This window comes from Notechis scutatus, chromosome 2 (genome assembly GCF_049901735.1).
Source record: "Notechis scutatus isolate UNSWTSFEM ecotype Mainland chromosome 2, rNotScu1.2, whole genome shotgun sequence".
NCBI lineage: Eukaryota > Metazoa > Chordata > Lepidosauria > Squamata > Elapidae > Notechis > Notechis scutatus.
The window spans coordinates 79,316,224-79,330,487 of record NC_142010.1 but is presented as its reverse complement, the minus strand read 5'-3'; the positions used below and the strand labels follow the sequence as shown (position 1 = coordinate 79,330,487).

Sequence of the window (14,264 nt, the reverse complement as noted above, 5' to 3'; positions counted from 1 at the left end):
GGAAGTATCTATCAACCAATGTACAACCTGTTACATTGACTGTAGGTGATATAACTGTAGTCCAAAAGATCTGGGAAGTGCTTGGTTGGAAAAAGCTTGTAAAAACTATAATTGTAAAGACTGTTTACACATATAAAATAATAACTCTACATTGATAATGATGTTTTCTGAGGTCAGGCTCAAGAAGCTTCTGGTACTAATATAGAAAACTGCATAAAGAAACTGAATTTCTCTTGAGACAAGTACTCCATAATAGAGAGAGAGAGAGAGAGAGAGAGAGAGAGAGAGAGAGAGAGAGAGAGAGAGAGAGAGAGGGAGGGAGGGAGGGAGGGAGGGAGGGAGAGAATATCTGCAATACAGATACTACTGTTCATTTACAGTATCAGTTCCAAATATTTCTTTAAAGTGGCTCTGTAAAATATTTCTGTTCACCAGCAGGGGGCTCTTGAGAACAGACATCTCAACCCAACTTTAATAATTATAATGAACTATCACAGTTATTCAGTATCTTATTACAGAAACCATTTTTAAAATGAGAATAGTGTTCTGAAGAAATATTTAAAATTGCATGAAGACAAACATTTATACTCTAGTGGTAACTAAACTGTAGACCATACAGCACACTAAAGCAAAATCAAATAAATCACAATGATAACACAAGTTATCAGCTTTAGGCATTTCTCAAAGAAGGTTTTCAATGAGCTCATAGGTTGCTTTCTGCTGCTTTAAAATGCAAATTATTTCACTATACACAGTTAATGTATAGCCAAAGGAATCTTAAATACATTTCTGGAATATTTTCATTAACATTTCATAGGGGGATGTTAAAGTAATATGTTCTTCATGAAGGGCAACAAAACCTCAAGAGCGGTTCTTGCAATTAAACCAGATTTAAATTAAATGTTGTTCAGTGCTGGTCTGGTTAAAGATTAAATGGTTTTAGAAATCGAGCATTTAAAGCTAACTATTTGTCCCATATATAAGAAAGTAAGCAAAGCTCTAAACGCCCTACATTCAAGAAGTTCAGAAATGTGGACAAAGTCAGCAACAGGCTTCATTTAGCCGCTGATTTTGATGGAGTTGGCTGAAATGGCAAAACTGACTACTTTGATTAAAGAAAAGAACATAAGTACTTTTGTTTCCACATGGAGACCGCTTCTGAACTTTGTGCTTGATGTGAAAACGTATGAAACTTTGATTTTGGGTTCTACCAAGGAGATTGATAGACCTTTACAGAAATGGCTTGTTCATATTATGATGAAAAAAAGCAAAAAAAAGTTGTGATTTCATATTAGTGCCTTATTTTACTGTAACAGAGAGAGTAGGAAGTCAATGTTTATTTTTTCTTTCTTTTTTTTCTTATCTTTCCTCACTTCTCCTCCCCCCCAACTGCTTTTCTATTTACTTTTGTATTTTGTATTTTACAATATTTTAAAACGCAATAAAAATATTAAACTTAGCGGCTTGATTTTCAAGGCAGGTCTGTTGTAACAAACATCTTTGTTGACAATGATAATCCATAATTTCCCTGGAATCTTTTACAGGCAGCCTCTCAACTTACAACCGTTCATTTAGTGATCGTTCAAAGTTACAGCGGCACTGTAAAAGACTTACAACAAGTTTTTACTTTTACAACCGACACCCCATCCCCACCACAATCACATGATCAACATTCAAGCACTTGGCAATTGGTATATATTTACAACACGTGCAGCATCCCAGGATGCTGCTGCGTGTGATCATCTGCAATCTCCCCAAACCAGTTGCCAACAAATAAAGTCAACTGGGAAATTTGGTTCACTTAATTACAGTGATTTGCTTAACAAGTATGGCAAAAAAAGGTCATAAAATTGGGCACTACTCACTTAACAACTGCCTGGCTTAACAACAGAAATCCTGGCCTCAATTATGGTTGTAAGTCAAGGACTACCTGCACAGCTACCCAAACTGATAGCTACCATCACCAATTCAAAGGTTGAAGGAGCCGTGGTGGTGCAGTAGTTAGAGTGCAGTATTGCAGTCTGACTCTGCATTCCCACCACCGCCAGCAGTTCGATTCTGATCAGCTCAAGGTTGACTCAGCCTTCCATTCTCCCAAGTTTGATAAAATGAGGACCCAGATTGTTGGGGGCAATATGCTGACACTGTAAACTGCTTAGAGAGGGCTGTGAAGCACTGTGAAGTGGTATGTAAGTCTAAGTGCTAATGCTAGTGCTATTAAGCAAGTGCTTTCTTTACAGGTCCTAAATCTCTCCATATTAGGTTGAATCTCACTATACTGAATGACCCCCAATTTTGACATTGTAAGAAACAAACGAAAAAAAACCTCTCCCTACTCATAGGTCTATACAATGCACCATTTTACTATCCACTATCTTGGATAATAAATACCTACTATCCTCAAAGATAGCATTTTTCAGCCTAGCTATAGTCCAGATATGTAAACAACTCCCAAAATTATCAGCAATGACCTTGCTGGATACAGAATTCTGGGAGATAAAGTCCACAAGATCTGGATTTGTGCAAGTTGAAAACACTACTTTAACATTCCCCTCTTAACTACCTTTGCTGCAAGTTAACAGATCTAAACCCTGTAGCTTTTTTTAAATAAAACTGCTGCTCCCCATTATCATATTGAACTGACCTTGGTTATATCTTTCCCAGCTCTCAAATTAGCCAAGGTTTGATGAAAACTTGTATACATGCTCTAAGTGCAAGTATCACCAAAGATATATTATGAATTGGTGCATTGGTTGAACTGCTTAGCAATAGGGATTCTGTTCTCACTTCATTACATCAGTAACAAGACCTTACAAAAATTTATTTTATACATGTGAAAAAGGTCGTCTGCACTTAAGTAAAGACAGAAAACACAAGATCAACATTGCAGATATGTAAAAACCTTTAGATCTGCTTTGTTTAGTGACTATGTCAATACAAAAGTACATAAAACAAATTATGCTAATAATTATCCTAATGCCTCTAAGTCTGGAATTTGCCTTTTCTTTTCTACACTTATCAGAGAATGCACTTATGTTTGCCTAGACCTATCTGTCATGTTCCAAAATTCTCCTTTTAGTCACTCTTCAAGAGATCCTGGTATATGAAAATTGTCTGTCTATATCAAGGGTCCCCAAACTCTGCAACTTTAAGACTTGTGGACTTCAACTCCCAGAATTCTCCAGCCAGCTATGTTTGGAGACCTCTGGTCTATATCAAAGCATCTGTCTCCTTAGCACATGCCCACTGCATTTCATCAATTAAATTATGCTGAAAAGATTTGTATCTGGATTTGCAAATTAACTTGATTCACACTGAAAATTCCTTATTTACCAGCCAAGTCCACTTTATTGGGACAAAGAGAATAGAAACAGAATTACAGCTATATAGAATCATCCTATGGTGTACTACTGTTATCACCACCACCACCATCATCAAAAAAGAAGGCTTTGTCATTGATATGGACACCACTTCCATTCCTTTAAGGAAAGCTCCAGGTGAGTACAATTATGATGAAAGCTCCGGTGTGACTATGGAAGAAGTTTTTGTAAGGTCCTGTTACTAATGTAATGAAGTCAGAGCAGAATTCCTATTGATAAGCAATTCAACCAATGCACCAATTCATAACATATCTGAAATCTTTGGAGAAAAACAGAATTTGCTTCAGTGTAAAGCATTTCATGCAGATCTGCTTGAAGCATTTGACTTCAGGACCTATAAATTACAATAGTGGGAGGATACTTTAAGATTCACTACTGTATGCTTCACTATTTGACCCATAACTTTCTATAATTATTTATTCTTCTCACAGCATGTAACAAGACCATGTGGTTCAAGTGCTCCCCATATCAGAAACCTGCCAATTGGAAATTGAACAAGACCATCTTCTTGCAACTTCTCCCAAATACTGTATGCTCACTTCCAGTGATTAGAGTATAAACTCTTTAATATTATAGCTGCAGAAAAATACTACCTTTTAATCCTATTACGAGCCTGTGGAAAACTATCAGTTAGCTTCAAGCGTTGTAAGCTCAACTAAGAGGCACCCTAGTGAGGCAAAAAACACTTCCCTTTCCTACTCTCCCAGGTGAGAGTAGAAGTATTTCAATATAGAAATACTTGAGACAAGTTTGCAGCAGAAAGAGAAGAGCATATTTTCACTAAAAACTTGCCCTTCAACCTGATCTTATATTTTCCTAATACTCCTTCTATTCAACTCCTAGTCAAACAACCACTTACACATGATAAAATTCTCTTCTTTGTAACTTCAACTCATTCAATATCTGCTTATTTATGACACAAACTCTTCATTGTAGCTTGCTCTCTCTACTTACATCTTTTTTTTTTTTTTTTGGTTACTTCTCATTAGATATTGTGTACTTTTCTTCTTCCAAGTGGTTCTATATTAGAAACCTGGCTATAAATTTGCTTCCTTCCATAGCTCTCTTAACCTTCTCTGGTTTTTAGGCCATTCCCTAAAAAATCATCATGGTGTTTCTTTCCTATGGTAACTTGATTCCACCACCTTCCTGTTCAAAAGATAAAATGTTCCTTGACTTTTAAACTCAGTGGTGCTCTTGTAGTGAAAGGTATGTCCAAGAGAGCAAAGATATGAGCCCAAGTAGAACCTCAATATTATACCTAACTTCCCCCATACCCTTTTCTAGTTAATGATATATTAACTTAAGAATTGGCTAGGAAGCAGACCATTACTATTAGGAAGGATAAGGCTGATTGTTGTTTCAGTACATCTTAAACATACAATGGTCATTTTACTCAACATTGCTGCCTTGAAACATTGATATATTTTTTGTAAAAGATTCTGTAAAATTGCCCGCTTGTAAGTTGAAAGCATATTGTAATTCTCATGTCTGTTTGGAACATCTAGCATGAAAAGGTGTATTTAAAATACCAGATGTATACTTAGATAATATCTTAATAGCAGCTTTTTCCAATGTTTGTCCCTCCAGACATTTCAGCATGCTGGCTAAAGAATTTGGAGAGCTTAAGTCCAACTTGTGAAGGGCATCTAGGTTGGAGTGGCTGTTCTAGGTTAAGAATATGAAACATACTGACCTCCAAACTACAACTTTGACATACTTCACCCAACATGATCATTATTCAAGAATTATGAAAATTCTTCATGAAATAGGTAGGAGATGCCATGTTGCCTTTCTCTACTTGAGGGATTTAGATCATCAGTTGAATTTCACCAGTAGCATTTTATGTTTGTAAAAAGTCCTCTTATTACGCAAGAGGATCGCCATGATTTTGTGTACAAGTATTCAAGACGTCAATATTTTTATATTTTAAAGCCAGGAACATCTGAGGGCTGTTACAATCACCTGCATAGGCATTGGCCTGTTGCAATAATTCTGTGCAGGTGTGCACATCTGCAAAGGCGCGAATTCCAAGGCAATTTGTGGGGTGGAGCTGAGACTGAAGAAAGTCACAACAGTTCTGTCGAACATCCATCAGCTGTAACAAGCTGGCAGCTGGAAGTAAAACCTGAAATTTGAAGAAAAAAAAGGCAACAAAGAATTAGCAATTGAAGTACCACGTTGGCTCCTCCAAAACAAACAAGATTAAAACATGATTTTTAAAAGTATTAAAAACCAACCATACCATAACTCAGCTGAGCAAGAAAAAAACAACAGTATATTTCTCTACTTCTTTAACATACTTCAGCCAAACAGAACAATAAAACTGCAGTATACCCTGGGGTGCATTCATTCTCTTATTCCAGCAAGAACAATCCAACCCAGCTGGATCACACGGGAATATTACAAATCAGTAACTATTTTAGAGAGCACTAACCCCAACAGGCATCAATAAAATTAAACTATCAGTCTCTAGGCCTCAATACACCTTGATCCTTAGAATAGATTAGTAAAGAGAAACTAAAGAATAATTGGTTAATAGAAACTAATAATAATTGGGGTTTTTTTCAGCTAACATCAGTTTTAAAAGGTTTTAATATTCTCCTCAAATGATGAAGGACAAAATGTAAATACAATTAACAGCACGCTTCCCAAGAAGGGGAGCATCCACATCCATGTTGTATTTCAATGGTTAAATTATTGGAGTATCATAGAACAAGAGCCAGCACGTTCAAAATTTGTTGGCAAACTGGACTCCCCAGACTCTATCCTTTAGAAACCCCTTCACCGATCTCCTCAAACTGAGAGGAAAGGTTTAAAGGTGTTTCATCTCTTGTTCATTGTCTTCTGGAACTGGAAATCCTAAACTGCGAGTTGCTGATTCTCTCTCTGGTGAATAATTTCTCAGAGAAGACAGACACAGTGACAGCTCAATACAGACTTTCCCTGCCAATTCAAGGGAGCAGGAACAGATGGAGATGACTTCTTATCATGCTCCTGGCCATACTTCCTATTTTATAATACCCGGAGAGGGTTTTAAAATGATCTCAACTAGAATATAGCACCAGGTGGTGGAATGTACAAAGCCAGATAATATGAACTGAACGCTAAATTTTGGGTGTGCATAATCACACTGTAGTGGACTGTAAATTTCATTTCAAATCTTTAGCTCTCAACTTTCATCCTCCTTATTAAACGCTGCCTGAACTGAAATCTTAAACACCAAACTAGACAAAGCTATTATATTTTCAATTGCATGTCAAATGTAGTTCATTCTGTATTTTTAATCTCTTCAGCGATACTCAATTTCAAAAGACAATACAAACTTTGTATGTGTACATTCATGCACACATTATAATAAATAAAATGACAATGATTCATTCTAAATTTCAACCTAAAATGTATTCTGCACTTTGCTATTTTTTCTGCCCAGTATTAAAAATGAAAACTTTCCAAAGCGGCTTACATAAGAAAAGCAGTAATTTTTTTCTCTACTTTGGATAAATTGTCCTGAAATTAGTGGATCTTCTGACTGAGATGTGTACAATATAATACAGTAAAATGCAATAATAGCAACAAAATAATGAGAACAAAATATTTAAAAAGACTCTTTTTGGTAATAAATTCTGTCATAGTTTATTAACCTCAGTTTCCAATAATTTACACAAAGTATTTTCTTATGCAAAATTTTACAGAACTAAAATACACATATATTCAGATGAATGATTTTGAACAATATAGGAAACAGCATTGGCCGAAAGAGATTTTTTCACGAGTTAGCAAATAGGCCTCAGGTATTCTTTAAATACTGCTTGAGGTGTCCTTGCTACTCTCTGATGATGTTACCTATTTCGAGTAAAGAAACACCTGCAAGAAAACAACCAAACTCAGAGCTCACCAAGGACCCTCACTTCAACCCTACTGTCGATAAATGTTGCTTGTTCCACATTGATCTCTGCATTTTACTTATATCGGTAAGATTGAAAATATATATTACCTCCAAGCTTCCTGTTATTTTGCATACTAATATTGAATATGGAAGTTTAAAATGGCTCTATTTCTTAATATTTCAAATGTTATATACTTTGAAATAGTTTTACCTGTTTTCTTATGTTGCCATATTTCATACTCGAGGAGTTATTGACACATTGTTTATTTTAGTTAAATACTAAAATTAAGAATCAGCTGAAAATCATCATCAAAAGCCTTATAAGATAGAAGGTATTCTACAGCTGATTCAAAAATAATTTGAAGGCAGGGAGCATCAAGGAGCTGCCAAAACCACATAGTAACCAAGAAATTCTTGTCAGCTTCCCTCACCTGGACATTCTCTTCTGTGACCTCTACCTCTGCTGTGTAGATATAATCAATTAATTTGCTTAAGGTTAGTCCATCAACGTCTTTGATCTCTATCTTCTTTGCTTTGCTTTCTGTCATATCTCCTGAAATGCAATTTTAGACATTATTTTAAGAGGCAGTCAGAGTCTGAGCTGGCAGAGTTCCCATTAGGTTCCATCAGGTTTTTTTTTATTTTAAAAACAAACCTTTTGAATAGCCAAAAATACATTTGGGAAAGTGACCAAATCTCTTTTTGAACCAATTATTAAGAACCTATTGAGTATGCTGGAATGGTCAGAGGTTAGGACTAGGCAATCTTCTAAATCCCTTCCATCATTTACAATCTGTAGCGTTCTACCTAATTTTATACCAAAAAAAGTCAAAACCGACATGTTTTTGTTTCTTTTCTGAAATGATAAATTTTATGCCCTCAACACAGTTTTTATTCGGGGGGTCTGCTACAAAACTAGGTAAATGTGTTTATCCTCTGATTAAGAACATGACTGAGATTGTCATAGTGAAAAGTTCTTCAATTTCTGTATTCCTTTACATCCAAACCTCAGAATAAACAGTTTGAGTAAATCCAGAGTAGACAAAAATACAGCATTTGGGAATGTATTTGGTATATGATTGGGAATGGATTTTAACTAGCTAGGGATAAAAAACTGAGGATAGTACTGTATAATTAAATCTGAAAATCTAAGCTGTATCTTTCCATTATAAATTCTTATCGCTATATATGAAAGTTGCTAAATTCTATAATTTCTGGTCCATAAATGAAGAGTTTTATTATTTATAGCCCTCATCTCAAATTTAATTGACTTGAAAAAGAGGTCAGTACACTTATCCATTACCCAAATGTTTTCCTTTTTCTCCCAAATATATTTCTTGCTTGATATTCCTAGGAAGGAGGAAAATATTTTCTTGCCTCTCCTACACAAAAAGCGATTTTGTCCATTACTCAAAATGAGGCCAAATGCCATGAATAAGACAAAATCCCTGCATTCCAGGCTGTAGATCATTCATTTGGATTTATCACTAGTAAGTTTTAACCATGGAGGACAACATAATTCCAACCTATTATTGGCAATGAATTTCCTCAGTAAATATTCTACTAAATCACTAATATATGAAGTGTGAACTTTATTCTTTTCCTGTCACACATTGAGATATATAGCAAATCCTTAGCTCTTCACCAAGTAGTAAAATATTTGCCCATACAGTTGAATCATGGAGTACTTTGCATTATCATAGCAAAGTATTTCAGCACAGAAACTATTCCTGTTGTTCACTGTTGTATTCCATGGCTAATGTCACTTGTAATGTGTGGCAACATCTAGCCAACATTGCCTGATCTGGGGAAAAAACAACAACTGAAAATTGGTAATTTATTATCTAATGTAATTATCTGGGGAGGCTTTTTTTATTTTCAAAGGATGATACACAGTAGATCTGAGAAAAAGGCAATGGGGAATATACATGGTCGGGAGGGAAAAGGCACACCTGCTTTAAAGAGTTGCTGAAAAAATGAACAAGAGCATTGAATATGTTTTCTCCCTTTGAATCTGCACAGCCTTTATGGGCACATGCACAAAAAAGAGAGACTAGTTTTGTTTTTGTTTTTTAAAGGCCTTATAAAATAGGCGCATACTGCTTGGAAAGAACTATAAGCATTATCAGTGAGGATATTTCTTAAGATAGCAAGAATATAATCTGCTTTCATAAACATCCCTCCATTGGTAGCAAGATACTATAACAAATTATAGAGCAGGTAGGATTAATTAGCAGTAGATCAATTAACATTTGTGTATTCATGTACTTTGAACAACAAAGAAATGGAGATTGGTTTCTTTTTTAGCGCTTTGCAGGCAGCCAAATCAGTCTGTACAATAGCAATGCTACAGCCATTAAAGAATACTTAAGTGTTTTGAAGATCACTTCATACAAGGAAAATGTTTTAAAAATCTAGACTGTATCTACCAGTATCAAATGTCATACACATGCACGCACTCTTCCATGCCATTTGCTCAACCAAAAAGAAACCATGGTTTTTTAATGACTGTGATCAAAAAGCCAAAAGAGCTCATTATTAATTGTAAAATAAATGCTGATGGCACGTAGTAACACAAGTAAGATACTTAGTGAATTATAGTCCGCAGAGGATTCACCTCAAGGGTGATATTATACTCAAAAATGATTTTTTTTCTCTTTTTTGGGATGATGTCATAACCCCAGTTGCCATAAAGAGGTGATAATGTAAGGCAAAAAATGGAGGAGAGACAAAAGTTCATGGAGCTTGTATCTGTTTTAAATCGATGAGTTCCAGTCATCACCTTGATGCTCAAATAACAGTCTTACCCTCTATCACAGGTGTCCAGCCCATAGCCCTAGATACCCAGTAATGCAGTCTCGCAAGATAGCAATAGCAACAGCACTTAAGATTGATATACCACTTCACAATGCTTTACAGCCTTCTCTAAGCAGTTTACACAATCAGCATATTGTTCCCAACAATCTTGGTCCTCGTTTTACCCACCCACCTCGGAAGGATGGAACTAAGTCAACCTTGAGCCAGTGAGAACTGAGCCTCTGGCAGTCACCAGAAATAACTTGCAGTACTACATTCTAACCACTACACTACTCCGGCTCTTTAAAATCCAAAGATTGTAAACTTTTAATATTTTTATGTGATTTATATACATTAACTACAGGTAGTCCTCGACTTACAACCACAATTGAACCCAACATTTCTGTTGTTAAGTGAAACATTCGTTAAGTGAGTTTTGCCCCATTTTACGACCTTTCTTGCCACAGTTGTTAAATGGATCACTGGAGTCGATTAGTTAGTAACATGGCTGGTTAAGTGAATCTGGCTTCCCCATTGACTTTGCTTGTCAGAAGGTCACAAAAAGGGACTCCAGGACACTGCAACAATCATAAACATGAGCCAGTTGCCAAGCATCTGAATTTTAATCATATGATCATGGGGAGGATGCAGTGTGAAAAACAGTCATAAGTCACTTTTTTCAGTGCCATCGTAATTTTGAATGGTCACTAAACAAACTGTTGTAAGTCCAGGACCACCCGTATATATTTGACTTCAGTCAATGCTGCCCAGGCAAGCCAAAAGGTTTTAACACCTAGGCTCTACCATCAAAGCCAGTCCAATGGCAGCTTTTATGCAAAGAACAAAAAAAAAACCTAAACTAAGAAGAGTATATTAATTTTAACTTCCACAATGTCCACAATCAAATCCACAATGTGAAGCTCCATAGCCATAAGACATTCACTAACAATGAGGAATATTGGCTTATACTGTAAGTGATATACTTCGTGCTCCTTTTTCCTTCTTCTGATAGAACACTTCTTTAACATCCCTCATCCATATAACAGCATCTCATGTAACACCACCAAGTAACATTCTCTCTTTACTCTTCCCGAAATAAGAATAGTTATTTGTTTGGAAAACAAAGTTACCTGTAAACATTGCACAGAAATATGGACTGCAAGCTGCTAGGACAATACGGTGGGCTTCGATTTCAATGTCTTCAGCAACAATTACCACGTCGCAAAGAAGCCGCTTGCTGTGAACATATCAACAATGGTGGTTTCAGAACCAATCTGGCAAATACAGAACTATTAAATAAATGCTAAATGAACTAGGCAACTAGGCTATAGTTGCCATGCTTGTTTACATTTTTATTAGGATCTACAGTATATGCCACCTATTAGAATAAATCTTCCCAGATAATAAAATTTACAAAAATATAACAAGACAATAATAAGAAAATCAATTATACAATAACCTCCCCCCCCACCCATTCCCAATTCCAATGAGTCTGGGTCATGTATGCAGTGCCCTTGACTGAGTTCAGTTTCAATTACAGGCTAAGGTAGTCTTGTAAGCTTTAAGAGGACTAGAGAGATACAGCCTAACAAATTTCCCATGGAAAACAATGTCACAAACAAGTCACAACTGAGAAATAGCACTCCCTTGCCTTGTTCAATCTGGTGAAACAAATAATGAGCTACAAAAGCAGGGCTCCACAGTGCCAACTATTTATTATGCAGATTGGTCGACTGATTTTTCAACTCAAACTGCTTCTCTCTTTACAAATATAGGCAATTTAATGTGGGCTAGAGAGTGGTTGCGCACAATCTGAAAGTGATATAATGTGACACAATGCGGTTGCATGCATTAGCAAGCAACAGTTGTACCATTTGTAATTTCTGAATGGGATAGGCCTACCTACTGCAAATTATAGCATGACAACTCAGAGTAGCCTCCTACTCAAGTTGATAACCTTTTCAGAGTTACTGGAACAATTCCTAAAAACTCTCAGATTCTAGTTTTTTCAACAAAGAATTTGAGGTGCAGCAGTTCAAATTTATCAAAAGCACTCCAGGTTGGAGAAGGCTGGACTACAAAGCATGCACAACTAAAATCAATCTAAGCTGGTAAAAAACATTCTCAACTTTCACTGCTATATTAGACTTCCCAGTTAGTGTTGAATCTAGAACTCAGTATTTGGCCCCTCAGAAGTACAATCCAGATTAAAATCTGGTGTAAAACTCAATCTGAAATAGGTTGTTTCTCAATCCCTACAAACTCTATCTTTCTGGATAAAATTTTCACTAGCTCACCCTCATCTGTCTCTAAAGACCCTCTAGTTTTGTTTTTAAAGCTTAGTTTAGAGCAGGACAATTGGCCAAAACTAAAGGTGAAGTTAATTTCAGCGTTATTTAACTCCGTGACTGTCTGGTCTTCCCTCTTTAAACTGGTACAGGTAATCCTCAACTTACAACCACAATTGAGCCCAAAATTTCTTTTGTTAAGTGAGACATTTGTTAAGTGAATTTTGGCCCATTTTACAACTTATCTTGCTGCAGTTGTTAAGCGAATCGCTAAAGTTCATAGGTTAGTAACAAGGTTAAGTAAACCTGGTTTTCCCATTGACTTTGCTTGTCAGAAGGTCACAAAAGGTGATCACATGACCCTGGGACACAACAAAGGTCATAAGTATGAACCAGTTGCCAAGCATCTGAATTTTGATCACATGATCATGAGGATGCTGCAAAGATCCTAAGCATGACAAATGGTCATAAGCCACATTTTTCAGTAACATTGTAACTTTGAACAGTCACTAAACAAACGGTTGTAAGTCAAGGACTACCCGTACTTCCATCAATATATTTAACATCCACTTTTATATTATTTTGAATTTGCATAATTGCTGCAAACTAAAATAGATGACCCCAAGGACACTGTTATTCAACCTACAAGGCTTTGGGTGAGTAGCATCAGTTTCTTTATTTAAAAGAGGATTAGTACAGGTCCTATTTCGGCTGCTTGCTTGACTTTAAAATACAAAGATCACATTTCTTATTTATCTATATAAAGGCTCAAGTGTACAGAAAACTTCATTGAAACAAACTTGTTTCGTATACATTGCATTTGCGTAGGCTCATCTGGGGATTGGCAAACATTAACACATCAGGATAATCAATAAGTAAACATAATTTAATGATGTCTGAATTTTCCAGCTCCAGAGCTAACAAAATGGCAGGTCAAATCAACTAGCCATTCTTGGACTAGCTCCCTCGACAGGGAAGACTCCAGAGTGCAGCTGACTTTTAAGGTCACCGGCACTAAGGAATCCCAAGCTATATGGGCAGATGGCAGCATCAAGTCTTCCCAGCTAAGACTCTTCCTCCTTTCATGGGTAGAGTATATCCCTTTCTTAAAGAATGTTACTGGAGGCAGATGGGCTTTTCTCTTTTTCCTGTCCCTATATTGATTCAGTGGCCCCTCAGTTCCTTTTCTACATAACCCTGCTTTTGGCAATCAGCTGTCACCTACCACTTTAAAGTATTCAACAAATGCCAAACTTCAGTTCTGCCATGGCTCGGCAGCAGCAGCAGCAGCAAAAGTATTGAGAATAAATCAGTGGTAAGCAGGAAAGGGAAGAAATTAGAGGGATTTCAGGGCAGCTGCTATGTAACTTGTTTAGAAGGGCATCATAGGCAGCATATATTATTAGTTCCTCTAAGAAGAAGGCTGTCTTCTCCCATTATCCCCCATAGCATTAAGTTACAAATAGAATAATCTAGTATTTTAACATATTAATCTGCTTGTACCAAACAATCCACAGTCCTCCAGCATTCCACGTTCTATGCCAGCAAAGAAGGGGCAAAAGCAACTTGTTACCAAGATAATTCACTCAGGATTGGTGCCTTCTTAGACAAGGGATGAGAATGGTTTCCATGTGTTCATCCCATGGTATGACTGTTGTGTTATAAAGCAAGGTCTGTGTATCACTAAGTAATGGCTGATGATGAGCTGTTAAACATTTCAGTTGCACTTCTGTGAACTCATTGTAGGAAGAGCTATGTTAGTCTCTGGGGGCAAAAAATCAAAACAAAACAGGAGCCCAGTAATACTTTTTCCTACTAACATGGTTTCTTAAAAGACATGTTAATAAAAAGTATGGGGGCTAAATTCCTGATTTTTATGTGAACTCATTGGACAGTGGTTCCGTAGGTGAC

The 14,264-nt window shown here is 36.4% G+C and overlaps 1 protein-coding gene across 2 annotated transcripts in view; it reads right to left on the bottom strand.

Moving 5' to 3' along the window:
* Nucleotides 1–14,264, bottom strand: part of KLHL3 (kelch like family member 3) — a 48,849-nt gene that overhangs the window by 20,808 nt on the left and 13,777 nt on the right. For both annotated transcript variants that reach the window (XM_026686900.2, XM_026686908.2), the window contains exons 3-5: nt 11,196–11,302; nt 7,701–7,822; nt 5,346–5,508 (exon numbers count right to left, since the gene is read on the bottom strand). In XM_026686900.2, coding sequence (XP_026542685.1) covers nt 5,346–5,508; nt 7,701–7,822; nt 11,196–11,302 — 392 coding nt within the window. The remainder of the gene's footprint in view (nt 1–5,345; nt 5,509–7,700; nt 7,823–11,195; nt 11,303–14,264) is intronic.